Here is a 16,403-nt window from a genome sequence, read left to right on the forward strand (position 1 = left end):
AAACAACTAAGATAGGAGACAATTGAGAGAGAGAAATAGGAGACAACCGAGAGAGAAACAATTGAGAGAGAGAACTGAGAGATAGGAGACAACTGAAAGAAATAGATAAGAGACAACTGAGAGAGAGAGACAGGACACAACTGAAAGAGATGAGAGACAACTGAGAGAGAGATATGAGATAACTGAGAGAGAAATAGGGCACAACTGAGAGAGATAAAAGACAACTGAGAGAGACGTGTGGGGGACAACCAAGCGAGTGGGATAGACATCAAACAGAGATAGAACTTAAAGAGATAGACAACTGGGAGAGAGATAAGAGGTAACTGAATGTTAGGAGACAACTGGGGGAGAGATAGACAACTGAAAGAGATAAGAGAGAACTGAGAGAGATAGAAGACAACTGAGCGATAGAGACCAAGCAAAATTGGAGAGCTACAGATAATACACAGAGGGTGAGAGAAGGAGGCATAGAGATAGAGACAACTGACAGGAGGAGAGAAGGAGGGGATAGAACTATGACTGAGATGTAGAAGGAGAAATAGAGATGACTGACAGAGATAATGATAGGGACAATTGACAGAGGGTGATAAAAAGGAGAGGTAGCAATAAGTAATAGACAGATAAAAGGATAGGAAGCGGTACCTTTCAGAAAGAGATAAAAAGTGAGTTGGAGCCATCTATCAGAGGGAGATAACAGGAGATAGATAGAAAAAGGCAACAGCTAGATACAACAACTGAGGGAGATAGCTTCAGAGAAAGAGGTAGCCAACATAAAGTCAACTAAAAGAAAGTAAGGACAGCCAAAAACAGAAAGCGACTCTAACACAAATGAACTGAGAGATGTTAACTGAATGAGAGTGAGAGACAGAGAGAAGGCAAAATATAACAACAGACAGGAAAGCAAGGGCAACAGATTATATTGACAGCCAGAGTGGTAAAGATACCCAACAGAGTAAGGAGAGAGGGAAAGGTAGCTAACATATTAGGCAGAGGAGGCACCTAATACAAAAAACCAGAACAAGAGCAAAGGGCAAGAAGAAGAGAGAGAGAAATAAGAGATATAGACAATTAAGAGAGAGAGAAGAGAGACCAAAAAGCAAAAATAGGGGAGACTGAGACAACTGTGAAAGAGATAGGAGACAGCTAAGAGGAGAGAGATAGGAGAGGCCAAAAACTGAGAGAGGGATAGGAGAGACTGTGACAGAGTTGAGAAAGGGGACATTTAGATAAAGGGGAAGGAATTATTGAGATAGGCAAATTACAGTGAGAGTGAGGTGAGGCAGAGAGGTGCAGGACAATAAAATAGTAGATCAGTGGATAGCATTTGATGTGAGTGAAGTGGACTGATAAAAGATAGTAAAGCAGACCAGTGTGGACAAACAGTTGGAAAAGTTGGAGGAAGATGGATTTTGAAATTAATTATCCAGATCGTAAAGGTTCTCTTAGTCTCCGCTCAACTCATAAGACGTACGGCAGGCCTGTGTTGGTCTGCAACTGGTGAGAGATCAATACCGAGATAAGTTTTATTAAACTGAAAATAGCTTTTTTCTATGTAAAAACTCTAGCCAGAATTTTACGCCACCCCAACAAGCCGGTTGGTAGCGGGGGTGGGGGGGTGGCATAAAATGGAGTGGGAGGCTCCAAGAGGCTTTCCCGATCCACTCCCGCCTCTGCCCCCTTATGTTGGGGAGGTGGGTGCGGTGTGGTGAAAAACAGCCCGCCCGCCCTGGGCCAATCAGACCCTTAAGTGGCCACTTAACGGCCACTTCAGGGCCTTCACCCACCTCCATGCGGATTTTACACATGGCAAGCGGGCGTCCTGGATTCAAGAAAAGCTGCCTGTGAAAACCAGGCAGCTGTGATCATCCTGTGGGGGTGGCCCTGCTCACCGGGCGCAGGGTACCCGATGGAGGGCCGCCTCCGCTACCCCAACTGTCCCCAGCACCCAACACGCCCCCCTTCCCCACAACCGACGATCCTTGCCTCGCCGGGGCCCAACCAATTAACCCGGCAAGGCAACCAAAACCTGCCAGTCTTCCTGGCGCCATGTCTTCGGCTAGGCTGCAGTCCCAGCAGTGGCCACCGCTCCCGGTGGCGCTGCTGGGACTAAGAGCTGCCGGCCCGTTGATTGGTCGGTAGCTAAATGAGGCGGGATTTCCTCCCTCAAGCGAGTGGAAGCCCCGTCTCGGAACAATTAAAGCCTGGGGACCCGTAAAATGCGGGTCGGATTCCCGGGCGAGGCAGAAGCGGGTTCACCACTGACTTTTCAGTCGGTCGCGGCTCCTGTCCGCTCAACGTGAAATCCCAGCCTCTATTAACCTCAATAGCAATTTCTTGCTAAATCAGCATTGAGTGTTCTGGGATGTTGTAGCTCTTTTCCCTCCGTCAATGCTTACAGTGATCCCAGGGGCAAGAGGAGAGGCAAGCTGTATTTATAAATGAAGACATTAAAGGTTTGGAGAAGAAAGAGAAAGAGGGTGATGGAGAAAAGGCTGGGTGCTTTTTTTATATATTCATTCATGGGAAGTGAGCGTTGCTGGCTAGGCCAACATTTATTGCCTATCCCTAATTGCCGAGTAGATGGTGGTGAGCTGCCTTCTTGAACTGCTGCAGTCCATGTGGGGTAGGTAAAGCCACAGTGCTGTTAGGAAGCGAGTTCCAGGATTTTGACCCAGCAACAGTGAAGGAACGGCGATATAGTTCCAAGTTGGGATGGTGTGTGGCTTGGAGGGAAACTTGCAGGTGATGGTGTTCCCATGCATCTGCCGCCCTTGTCCTTCCAGGTGGTAGAGGTCGCGGGTTTGGAAGGTGCTGTCAAAGGAGCCTTGGTACGTCGCTGCAGTGCATCTTGTAGATGGTACACACTGCTGCCACTGTGCGTCGGTGGTGGAGGGAATGTTTGTGGATAGGGTGCCAATCAAATGGGCTGCTTTGCCCTGCATGGTGTCGAACTTCTTGAATGTTGTTGGAGCTGCATCCATCCAGGCAAATGGAGAGTATTCCATCACACTCCTGGACTGGCTTTGGGGAATCAGAAGGTGAGTTACTCGCCTCAGGATTCCTAGCCTCTGACCTGCTCTTGTAGCCACGGTATTTATATGGCTGGTCCAGATCACTTTCTCGTCAATGGAAACCCCCAGGATGTTGATAGTGGGGGATTCAGCGATGGTAATGCCGTTGAATGTCAAGGGGAGATGGTTAGATTCTCTCTTGTTGGAGATGTCCATTGTCTGAAACATGTGTGGCGCGAATGTTACTTGCCACTTATCAGCCCAAGCCTGGATATTCTCCCAGTCTTGCTGCATTTCTACACGGACTGCTTCAGTATCTGAGGAGTCGCGAACGGTGCTGATCATTGTGCAATCATCAGCGAACATCCCCACTTATGACCTTATGATGGAAGGAGGGTCATTGATAAAGCAGCTGAAGATGGTTGGGCCTAGGACACTACTCTGAGGAACTCCTGCAGTGATGTCCTGGAGCTCAGATGATTGACCTCCAACAACCACAACCATCTTCCTTTGCGCTAGGTATGACTCCAACCAGCGGAGGGTTTTCTCCCTGATTCCCATTGACTCCAGTTTTGCTAGGGCTCCTTGATGCCATACTTGGTCAAATGCTGCCTTGATGTCAAGGGCAGTCACTCTCACCTCACCTCTGGAGTTCAGCTCTTTTGTCCATGTTTGAACCAAGGCTGTAATGAGGTCAGAGCTGAATTGCCCTGGCAGAACCCAAACTGAGTGTCAGTGAGAAAGTTGTTGCTGAGCAAGTGCCGCTTGATAGCACTGTTGACAACACCTTCCATTACTGTTAACGTTGCTTGTCTGTAACCAGAGTTTCTGTTTATTGGGCCATAATTTTCTGTCAAAGTAATGGTGAGGCTAATGCTCAAATGCCACAGAAACGTTAGGTGAAACTAGCCATGCAATTTGCATGGTTCCACTGTTAGCTTTGCGAAAATGGCATCTCGTTGTCTGCCTCAGCATTAACTTGGATTGAATGGCGGGAAGTTGCTATAATTGTACACTAGATGCGAGTGAATGGCAGAGCAGGCTCAAAGGGCCAAATGGCCTACTCCTGTTTCTTATGTTCTTAGGAATAAAGAGATGGCAATCAAGGGGTTCAAAGAGAGAGGGTAGATAGTTTACCTTGGCTGCTCTGGTGAGGTTGTTCAGCTTTTTCCTGCAGTTTCCTGGGCCTCTTTGCCATAGCCACCTCTCTCCACAAAATGCATCTCACGTTCTTGGCAGTCTTCAGTGCCCAATCACAAAGAGAATGTCCCACCTTCTCTTGCACTGTTAAAAGTGGGGAAGAAAGACTTGTATTTATATAGCACCTTTCATAACCTCAGGACATCCCAAAGCATTTTACAAGCAATGCAATACTCTTGAAGGGTAGTCACTGTTGTAATGTGGGAAATACAGCAGCCAATTTGCACAAAGCAAGATCCTACAAACAGCAATGGGATAATGACCAGATAATCTTTTTAGATGTTGGTTGAAGGATGAATATTGGTTCACGAGAACTCTTCTGTTCCTTATTGAAATAGTACCATGGGACATTTCAGGTCTAACAGATAGTTTATAGTCTTATCTGAAAGGTGATGCTCCCTCATTACTGCATTGACAGGGCCAGCCCAAATTTTGTTCTCAAATCTCTGGAGTTGGACTCAAACCCACAACCTTCCGACTCAGAGGTGAATGTTCTACCACTGAACCACAGGACAGGTCTGGCTCCCTGAGGTTTGCTGTGCTTTTCTTCAATGTGACTGCTATCTTTCTGGCCCAGGTTAACCACTTGCTCCAGTGCTGACACTGTTGGCCCTTTGATCAGTTGATGTTTGACCCCAGTGCTGCATCTCAGCTGCTGCTCACTGCACCCTCTGCTGCCCCTGTTCAGGGCTTGTGGTCGTGTGCTTTTCGAAACTGTGTAAACCTAACCATACTGTGATTCGGTATCCACCCTGATAAAACCTGTCTTTTAAATAAACACCATGAGTCATAGAATCAGACAGCAAAGAAGGAGGCCATTCAGCCCATCATGTATGTCTGTGCTGACTTTCAGAAATAACTATTCAATTCGTCCCACCCCACCCCCACCCCCGTCTTTCCCCACTGCCCTGCAATTTTTTTTCCCTTCAAGTATTTGTCCAATTCTCTTTTGACAGCTATTATTGAAATTGCTTCCACTGCCCTTTCAGGCAGCACATTCTAGATCATAACAACTTGCTGTGCAAAAAAAAATTCTCATCTGACCCCTGGGTTTCTTGGCAATTACCTTAAATCTGTGTCCTCTGGTTACTGACCCCCCCCCCTGCCACTGGAAACAGTTTTTCCTTATTTACTCTATCACAAACCTTCATGATTTTTAACACCTCTATTAGATCTCCCCTTAACCTTCCCTGATCTAAGGAGAACAATCCCAGCTTCTCCAATCATTCCACACAACCGAAGTCTGACATCCCTGGTACCACTCTCATAAATCTCCTTTCCACTTTCTCTAAAGCCTTGGCAGCCTTCTGAAGGTCTGGGTACCCAGAATTGGACACAGTACTCCACCTGGGGCCTAACTAGTGATTTCATATATTTTTCTTTGCAGGTATCAGCACAGAGAGGCAGAACCTAAGGATTATGATGTAGACACAATTCCAGAGGGACAAACGAAGAACTTACACCGCTCAACGTATAAACGGTTTTTAAGTCTTCCCGAAGGAGTAAGCAATTAATTTGAATTATTAAATGAGCAAATGGTTTCTATTTTGAAATTTATATTTAATTTTACCATTGGACAGAAAGGACCTGGAGCTATTGCTGAATTAAATTAGATTTTGACATAGCCCACTATATTTGATGGATTGGACAAAAGTCTGAATTGATTGATGAGCTAGCAGGAGACTCCTGGTTACAAACCAGTCTACTCAAGCTGATTGAAAAGGTTTCCCCAATTTAGCAATAACCTTGAAGTTGCAATGAAACTAATATTGATGCAGAACGTGGATTATTAGAGAGTAAATTGCTGCTTTGAAGATAACTTCACCTCCAATTTTCCCTTCCGTGGCTTAGTGGGTAGCACGTCATCCACTTGCAGAGTTAAAATCGGGCCTCGACGATCGTGGGTTCTTTTCTAGAGACTCGAGCATATAAACCAGCTGACATTCCCAGGGCAGTACCAAGGGGGTGCTACACTGTTCGAGGTACCATTCTTCAGAGGAGATGCTCAACCAAGGTCCTGTCTGTGATGTCCTTGAGACTTGAGTGAAGTTTAGCCACGTTTGGTATAGGGATATTGAGGCAAAGATAGAAAGACAAAGACTACAGCAGTTGACAATAAAGGCTTCTCCTTTTATTCTGTCTTTGTTTCACTTTTTCACTTTGCTGGCATGTGTGCTTTACAGCAGCCTCTAAAATACAAAATACACAATGTACTTGTAATTTCAAAATACTACAACACCACGTTCCTCCCCTTCTTAGTAAATGAAAGACATAGCATGTTTCAATGGTTTGTTGCTAAAAACGTAAACGATAAACTCAAACACAATAGTTCATTTCATAACATAGTCACTCAGGTATGGTGGCCGTTTTCTCTCATGAGTAGGATATCGTCTGACATCAGATGTGGTCTCATTTTACTCATGTTCTTTATCTGAGGTGTTGATGTCGGAATTGGATTCAATGCTTGTTTTCAGTGCTTTGAAGAATGACATGTTTCTTGTGATGTTTTGTATATCGCGCTTTGCAGTGATCATTGATCATTTTGTGTTGGTCACAACAAATGGTTGGATGTCCTTAGGAGCTGTTTGCTTTCCAATATGACAATCATGTTTCACAAGTACTTTATCTTCTCGCTTAAGCGGTGTAGCTCTAAATTTCATGTTTTGCTCTGCATGTACTTTCATTTGATCTTCCTGTTCTCGATCGCGTTTGTGTACATGTTGATCAGCTCCACAGGGTACCTCAGGAAGACGTGTGCACATAGCATGTGCACAGATGCGTGTAACTGCAGGTTTTCCAGTAGTCGAGTGGGGAGTCGCTCTGTAATTATGAAGAAAGTGATATAGCTCTTGCTCCGATGACTTGATTTCAGCTGTAGCTGTACGTATGACCTTTTTCAAGGTTTGCATAAATCTCTCGACTTCACCATTAGCTCTTGACTAACGGGGGTGTGATTTTCCTATGAGTGAACCATAGGTCGTTTGCAAGTTTACTGAACTCATCACTGTTGAATGGGGGTCCATTGTCACTTCTTACAATTTGAGGGATTCCAAACAAAGCAAAGATCTGGTCAACCTTTTGGATGACTTCTATCGTTGAAGTTGACATAACTAATTCTACAATTAGGAATCTGCTGCAGTCATCAGCGACAACAGGCAGGTGTTCATCTGTGAAATCAATGCTGACTTCAATCCATGGTCCTGGAGGTAGTTCAGACATCATGAGAGGATCATGAAGATTTGACATTTTGGTTGCTTGACAATGGCAAACTCTGACTGATTTTGTGCTCTACCATATGGTCAAATTCTGGGAACCATACCTTTTCCCTAAGGAGTTGTTTGGTTTTGACAATTCCCTCGTGTCCTTCATGTGCTATATCGACAACAAATTCCCTCTATGTGTGTGGAATGACAATACATTTGTTGCATAATACGAGATCTGATGTGGTTGTAACGATTAGCTCATTTCGAACATTGTGAAGACCTTGTAATGTGTGAGCGATTTCATTTGTAGATTCTTTCTCGATCATGTCTTTCCTGTTTTGTGATTCTGTAGCCTCCATTGCCTCTATTGCAAAGTTTCATCCTGTTTGTTTTTGCTGCTTTGATGTTGGCTAGTTTTTGCTACTTTGGCACCGTATTTAGGCTTTCGTAGTTAAGATGTTGTTCAGCAACCTTTTCTCACGACCATTAGGACTGACTATTGGCAGCAGATGTTGCGAAAGGTAGTCTACTGGGTTGAGCTTGCCTGGCTGATACTCAACTTGGAACTCGTACTCTTGCAGTTTGAGTATCCAACGTTCTATTCAAGTGGGTGGTTTGCTATGTGGACTGTTGAACAAGCTCACTAGTGGTCTATGATCGGTCATTCCTTTAAATTCACTTCCATATAGGTAGAGATGAAAGTGTAAGATACCCCATTTGATTGAGAATGCTTCTCTCTCTGTTTGTGAATAACATTGCTTTATGGGTGTCAACAATCTGCTTGCCATCGCAATGATTGATGTGTTACCTGTCTTGCCTTTCTGTACAAGAACTGCACCTAAGCCAAGTAGGCTTGCATCCACGATTAGCTGGGTGGTTTCTCAGGGCTGAAATAGGCATTTGTGCAGTTTGCTGACAAGTGTCGTTTGATCTCATGTACCATCTGTTTATGTGATTTAGTCCATTCCCAATTAGTGGTCTCTTTAGTCAGATCATGTAGGGGGGCAGATAGCGCAGCAAGCTCAGGAATGAAACGACTACAGTACGTGACGAGTCCTAGCAGATTCCGGACTTCTTGCACATTTATAAGATCTGCAGTGTTTGCAATGGCTTCAACGTTCCATGGATTTGGTGATACTCGTTCACCATTGAACACATGACCGAAGAATTCAATTCTGTTTTCATTAAACAAGCACTTGTCTTTGTTCAAGGTAAGGTTACATGCTCTGAGATGTTGTAGGCATGCACGTAGGCGTGTCTCGAATTCCTTTTTGGTGTGTCCATAAATGAGAATGTCATCACTGCCTCTACATTGGGGAGACCAAACACAGATTGCGTGACCGCTTTGTGGGACACCTCCGCTCAGTCCGCAAGCATGACCCCGAGCTTCCGGTTGCTTGCCATTTCAACACTCCCCCTTGCTCTCATGCCCACATTTCTGTCCTTGGCCTGCTGCAGTGTTCCAGTGTACATCAATGCAAGCTCGAGGAACACCACTTCATTTTCTGATTGGGCACTCTACAGCCTTCCGAACTCAACATTGAGTTCAATAAATTCAGAACGTGATTCGTCTTTTTTATGATATTATATTTTATTTTATTTTATTATTTTTAACCATGTGCCTGCCTTAAACTTGTTTTTTCATGTTTGTGCTTTCAGACAGAGCTGTTAATTATTCTGCCATTAACACTCTCTCTGGAGTAATGCTTTGTCTTTCACCACAACCATTAACACTCCTTTTGCCTTTGTCCCATGACATCTTTTGTCATTTAATCTCTTCTGCCCTCTGCCCGATCACACACCTTCCTTTTTGTTCCCTTCCCCCACTCCCCTCCCCTTCGCTTGTTAAAACCTAATTCTTTTCTAACCTTTGCCAGTTCTGATGAAAGGTCACAGACCTCAAACGTTAACTCTGCTTCTCTCTCCACAGATGCTGCCTGACCTGCTGAGTATTTCCAGCACTTTCTGGTTTTATTTCAGATTTCCAGCATCTGCAGTATTTTGCTTTTATTTTATGTCATCACTGATGTTTAGCGTGCCTTCAAGTTCTTGAAGTGCAGTTGAATCATGTGCTGAAATACCTCAGCTGCTGAGCTGACTCCAAAGTTGAGCCTCTTGTATCGAAAAAGACCAATGTGAGTAAAGAATACAGTAAAATATCTCGATTCTTCTGCAAGCTTGATTTGATGGTAGCCTGCATTGAGGTCAAGTTTAGTGAAGTGTTTAGCACCATTCACTTTCTCTATGATATCATCAATTTTGATGTCAAGTGCCTTTCTCATCATATGGCTTGGTTTGGTGATCGCATATAAATGCAGATTCTAATCTGGTTCTCACTCTTGGGTTTCTTGATGACTTCTATGGTTGAGACCCAAGGAGTAGGCTCATCCCCAACTTTCTCAATAATGTCACGGTCAAGTAGGCGTTGAAGTTGCTTCTCTGTTTGTTTCCTGACATGAAATGGTGTTCGTCGCTGTGGTTGCGCAACTGGAGACACATTAAGATCTACCTGCAGCTTGCATGTAACACCTTGCTGTTTGCCAATACAGTGAAGCGATCAGCAAACAGTTTGAGAACATTTTTGTTATGCGAAGGAATCGCGTATGTGACTGCAATCATTTGCAGATCTGTTGCTGTGTGGAAACTGATATGCATGTCATATTCTCCAGATATGACATAGAATAGAGCTTTCCTTCTAGTGTCATTGAATGAGACTGGCGTTTCAAATGTTCCAAGGATTTTCGGCGGTTTGTGACTGTTGCAAGGGAAAATTTCCGTATTCCCTGTTTTGCAGAGAATGGGGCAATCCTGAAGTTGGTTGAATGTTTTGTCTCCCATGACATTGACAGATACGCCTGTGTCTATGAGAGCATCTATGTCCAAGCAGCCAGTGGTCACTGTCATATGTGGCTGTTTGCTGTGTCTGAGAGAGAGGACAAAAGTATGTTCGGGGTCATCTGTCTTTTCAGTGGCTACATTGTCTCGCCCTTTTTCTGTGGTATGCATACGTGGCACCCTTCTGTTGGTATTAGTCTTAGTTTTTGCTGATGAGTGACAAACATGAGAAAAGTGGTTGGGTTTTCCACAGGCATTATACTGTTTACCAGTAGCAGGACACTGTCTGATGTGGGTAAACACAACTACAGTGGGAATATTCTTAGAATAAGTCACAGCTGTGTTTGTGAGATGGCTGTTGTTGCTTTGCAAGTGGTTTCCTGGCACGTGAGCGTTGAGGAGTGGTCACAGAAGTTGAGATTGGAGAGTGGTAGTTATTGTTAGCCTCAACTTCAGTAGCTCTGGACTCTGAGAAGAGTGATAGTGATCTTGCTAACTCCAGCAGCCTTTGACAGCTTTCTGTCTTTCTCGAGTGCTTTTTGGCATAATTGACTGGAGAGACAGCCTTCGATTATTTGTGTTTTAATTTCCTGTTTGACATGTTCAGCATCATCAGAGTCACATTTGGTTGCTAGTTGCCTCAAACGCATGCAATATTGGTCAATTGCCTCGGTTGCTTCTTGCTTAGTGCATCAGAAGGCAAAGATTTTGTATACAGTGTTTTTCTAGGACGCATAATAGTTTGTTCGTGCATTTTGTTTGCTGACTCGTAGTCATTTCACTCAGGCATAAGTGTCTCAAGGATTTCCTCTAATTCTTCACTTCCATAGTGTAGAAGCAAGGCCTTTTTCCTTGTGTCGTCTGTGATTGCGAAACCTGCCATCACGTCTTGAAACATCACAGCCACTTTTGCCAATGTGGGGATACATATGATGGCTCTGAAAGCACATCAAAAGGTGGTAGATTGGGCATAGACAACGCCATATTGATCAGCAATGCAGTGATAAAGGATCCGGGATCTGCTCCTTTCAGAGGAAACTTCTCTGCAGTGATCTGAGATTATATATTTTTTGATTGGATGGTTATTTTGGAGAGATCAGTATGCGAGTATGCATTGTACAAGCTTCCTGTGCATCACTTTAACAGAATTGCCAAGTTAAAATGCTGGGGTGTATTTTACAGACACCCCCCCTCCAATGTCGGGGGTCATGGCCGGGGTGGGGGCTAGAAAATGCCTCTGGGAGAGACCGGCCATGGGCTCAATGCAGGGAAGGACCGGCCCCATATTGCCAGCAGCAGCGAGGCCTCATGGCAGTATGCCCCCCGTGGCGGGATCAAAAGTTGATTATGTTAATTTATGTAAAGTAATGAATTAAATACTTATCAGCTCCTGCCGTCAGTCCTGGTGCGATATTTGTGCTGGCAGCCAGCACTCCATCCGGAGATCCAATGCTGGTGGGGAGGGGGGAGCAGGTAAGTATTTCAGTGCGGGGGTGGGGGGAGTGGGGTTACAACATTCCGATTGGCGTAGGGGATGGTGGGAAGGGGTTGAAGTGAAAAGTTCATAAACTTCGGGAGGGGAAAGGGCAGGTACACAAGCTAAGTATTTTGTGGAGGGAGAGGGCAAGGAATGAACTGCATGGTCATTGGGCAGGGGGTGGGAGAGGGGCGAGAAACATGAAGTTAATGTTTTTAATAAAAGTTAAAAGGCCTATATCTTTAAATATGTAAACTAAACTGAAGGGCTCGAAGCCCTTTAAAACTACCATTGGCGCCTGCACAATGACGCCTGACGCAGTTGCCGGGGACGGACCATCCGCCCCCTCCATTTCATCAGTTGAGGGGGGGGAGCGGTCCGCCCCGGCCATTTAAACGAGCTGCCCAGTTTAATATCATGGTGACTCTGCGACGAGCGGTCCGCATGGGCGGACTGCCATTTTGAAAGCTCACAACCAAGATCATTGGCAAGCTTATAAAATCCAGCCCGCTGTCTGTGAAAGTAGACAAAAACCTTCCAAAATTTTCATACCTTAAAGCCATGTTTCCATTTTTTTTTCATCCTTTTTCTGTTTACCACGTTGCCATTGTGATGTGCTTGGGTGAGTGAGGTTTAGCCGAGTTTGGTATAGGGTATGAAGCAACAATAGAGAGACAAAGACTGCAGCAGCTGAACATAAAGACTTCTCCTTTTATTCTGTCTTAGATTCACTTTCACTTTTCTAGCATGTGTGTTCTGCAGCAGCCTCTAGTATACATAATGCACAATGCAATTGCAGTTTCAAAACACTAACACTACACCATCTACCCTCTCAGGTAAAAGTTAAAGATTCCATAGCCATGATTTCAAAGAAGAATTTACCCATATTGGCTCCTGGTTCAGTAACACCTCAGATTTGAAATTATCATCCTTGTGTTCAAGTCCCTCTGTGACTTTGCCCTTCCGCACCTCAGGAACCTCCTCCAGCCCTAATCGCCTCTGAGATTTCTGGCCTCTTGAGCACCCAGATTTTAATCACCCCACCACTGGCAACCGTGCCTTCAGTTGCCTGAGCCCTAAGATCTGCAATTCCCTCCCTAAGCTTCTCTGACCTTCTACCTCTCTCTCCTCCTTTAAGATGCTCCTTAAATCCTACCTTTCTGACCAAGTTTTTGACCACCTGTCCTAATATCTCCTTATGTGGCTTGGTGTCAAACTTTGTTTGCTAACACTCCTATGAAGCACCTTGGGACATTAGACCGCATTGAAGGTGCTTTATAAATGCAGGTTGTTGTCTATGTAGATTGTGTGAGCAATGCCAGAAATAGAGACAGGGCAGTATTTTGTCCTGGTCTTGGAGACAGGAATGGAGGTGGTGGGGTGGGGAGGGGGTGGGGGGCAGAGGTGGCAAGCAAAATGGCAAAGAGTGCCATTCCTGATGTTTCCCGGGCCCCCTGCCATTTTGTCCAGGGCAGGGAAGTCCGAGGATGGCCTTCCCACCCCAGGCAAATTGAGGCCCTTAAGTGGTCAATGGGTTATCTTTAAGGAAGAGATGCTTCGGGTTAAGGTTCGGTACATTTCAACAAGAGCAAAAGGTAAACGAACCAAAAACAGGGCTCCTTGGATGATGAGGGAGATAAAGATTATGATGAAATAAAAAAAGAGGGTGTATGATGCATGCCAAGTGAATTCTTCAAATGAGAAGCAGGCCAAATACAAAAACTGAGAGGGGAGGTGAAGTGGAAAATAAACCTGGCAAAGAGACAATATGAGAATAGAATGGCAGTTAACATAAAGGGGAGCCCAAAAATCTACTACCAGCATATAAATAGTAAGCAGGCAGAAGGAAGTGGTGTGGGGCCTATTAGGGACAAAGACAGAGGCAGAGAGCAAGACTAGAATACTTTGTCACGAAGGTGCTTCAATTATTAATTTTTTGAGGACTCATGTTTAAAAGATTGTGAAAATTGGTTCATTTGAGGAGATGACTGGATTTGTTTTTTTTTATAAGGGTTACTGGAAGGGCACTTGTTAAAGGCAGGTTCCTTTAACACCCTAAGCTCAGGAAATATTGGTCTTTGTCACACCAGACAGTCTTTTCCAATGCCAAGTGATGCCATTCGGGCTAAAAGATGCCCCAGGAACTTTCCAGAGACTAATGAGTGGTAGCCAGTGTTCCTAACTATGTGGTTTACCTTGACAATGTGCTGGTATACAGTGACACTTGGAAGGACCACTTGGAACAACTCGAAACTCTGTTTAGAAAATTGCAGTCAGCTGATTTGGTGATAAAGCTTGCCAAAAGTGAATTCGCAAAAGCACAGGTAACCTACCAAGGGTATATAGTAGGGCAAGGACAAGTGTTGCCAAGAACAGCCAAAGTACAAGCATTGGTGGAGTTCCCTGCTCCTAAGACTAAACAAGAAATCATGAGGTTTTTGGGGATGTGTGGTTTCTACTGCAAGTTTGTACCAAATTCCAACATTATAGCAGCTCCACTGATGGCTTGCTACAAAAGAAAGCCAAGGTAGTGTGGTCAGGAGGATGCCAAGCATCTTTTGAGAGGCGGAAAGCAATTTTGATCAATGAACTAGTGTTGGCTGCCCCAAATTTCACTAAGCCCTTCAAGGTAACAATTGAATCTAGTAAACTGGGGGTAGGTGTAGTCTGTTACTAGAAGATGAATCGGTCATAGAAAGGCCAGTGGGATACTTTTCCAAAAAGCTAAATTAATACCAAAAGAGATATGTTACAGTGGAAAAATAAACCCTGGACTTACTACTTAAATGTTTTGAAGTATGTGTTCACCACGACTACAGAGAGACACAGGTATATTCTGATCATAACCCCCTAGCCTATGTGGAAAAATTCAAAAACCAGAATGCCAGACTATTTCGATGGAGTTTACTATAGCAGCCTTATCACTTAAAGATTATCCACATTGTGGGGAAAAACAATATAATTGCTGATGTTTTGTCCAGAAGTTAACTTTGCTCTGAGTTATCTGAGTACAAAGATGGTACAAGGCATAACTGTAATAGTTACAGATAAAGAGTGAATGAGAATGAGTGTGTAAATGTGTTTTAATTTTTTAATATATTTTTTTCCCCACACTTCATAATGAAATGCATTTAAAAATTGTGTTTCATTCCTCTAAGGGTGGAGGTGGCATGAAGGTGCTTCCATTATTAATTTTTTTGAGGACTTGTGTTTAAAAGGTTGTGAAAATTGGTTCATTTGAAAGACTGAGGAGATGACTGGATTTGTTTTTTTTTAAAGGGGTTACTGGAAGGACACTTGGGAATTTAAAAAAACACTCTGAAAAAGACAATGAAGTGCTAAATAAACATAAGGAGGCTTGCTGGTTATTGGAGGTGTTTACAGAGAAGTCACATGCCTAGGTTTATGGTTGTCAGGAGTTTTGGCTTTCTGATTTGGGCTTGGATGCTCAGTTGGTGTATCTTGATACAGAAACTTCCAAGCCTGTTTGTGAAGAAGACACTGAGACTAGGATGTTTTGGTGGAGATTGTTTATTGCTTGTCACAGAGCTTACCTCTGCACTCATAACAACACCCGCAGCCAGTGCTGGCTGGCTCTTTATATATACACACTTGAGTACAATTAACTAATTAACGCCCAACACCTGTTCACCTTATTATCTTGAACTACCAGGTATTTATCATCCATTAACAGAACCACAGACCCTAACATATCTGAGAATCCAGTGTGATAACTGAAACCACTGATGCAGTAATTCTGCTGAAAAGCCTGCAAATCTACTCCTTGACATCTCCTGAATGGAGCTGCTCCAGAAAGATCCCAGTGACAGTCGTCTACATGTACCCCGATGCCAGACCAAATGCCATCTGGAACATTGCATATCTTATCCTTTTTCTTCAAGAATTGACAATATCTTGGCCAAAGTATTTCTTTTAAGCTTTTAAACTAATAAAGAGCCATTTTTCAAATTTTTCTGTATTTTTCCTTTAACTGGTATGTGTGTGTGTGTGTGTGTGTTAGGTTATTTTAGAAGGATAGATATTTATACTTTCATATTTCAAACTGTGTGTTAATAAGCTTTGCATCTGTATTTAATAAGTCTTGTTTTATAAAAAAACAATAATTTTGTTCTTTATTAAAGAAACCTAGTTGACAGATTTTATTCTGAAACTAAAAAAGATAAACGTATATAATTGGCTGTATCGATAACTGGGTAAAACATTTAAATATATGTTGTGACCAGTGGAGTAGTGGAACTAGAGAAACACAGTGCATTCCTCCAACCTCGGTCTAACAACCTAATGAATGCTTTGTATCAGTGCTTACTAAGGAAGAGGAATCTGACAAAATATCGGTAGGAGCGAAGAGAGTAGAGGCAATAGACAGGGTAAAGGTTTAAAGGGGGAGGTACTGGAAAGGCTGGCTATCCTTAGGATAGATAAGTCACCTGGTCCGGATGGCTTGCATCCCAGGTTGCTAAAGGAAGTGGGGGTGGAGATAACGGAAGGGCTTGCCATAATCTTCCAAACTTCCTGAGATATGAGGGTGGTACCAGAGGATTGGAAAGTGGCAAATGTGACACGCTTATTTAAGAAAGGGTGTACGGACTGTCCTACCAACTACAGGCCAGTTAGTTTAGCTTCAGTGGTGGGTAAGGGAAAAAAATCACCAGGCAC

At 43.8% G+C, this 16,403-nt stretch overlaps 1 protein-coding gene across 1 annotated transcript in view; it reads left to right on the forward strand.

Moving 5' to 3' along the window:
• The window catches only part of LOC137368751 (cilia- and flagella-associated protein 95-like), a 32,617-nt gene continuing 16,214 nt past the window's right edge, over positions 1-16,403 (forward strand). Inside the window, exons 1-2 of the mRNA XM_068028942.1 lie at positions 1-1,497; positions 5,599-5,713. Coding sequence (XP_067885043.1) covers positions 1,403-1,497; positions 5,599-5,713 — 210 coding nt within the window. The 5' untranslated portion in view covers positions 1-1,402. The remainder of the gene's footprint in view (positions 1,498-5,598; positions 5,714-16,403) is intronic.

Source organism: Heterodontus francisci, chromosome 4 (genome assembly GCF_036365525.1).
Source record: "Heterodontus francisci isolate sHetFra1 chromosome 4, sHetFra1.hap1, whole genome shotgun sequence".
NCBI classification, from domain to species: Eukaryota; Metazoa; Chordata; class Chondrichthyes; order Heterodontiformes; family Heterodontidae; genus Heterodontus; species Heterodontus francisci.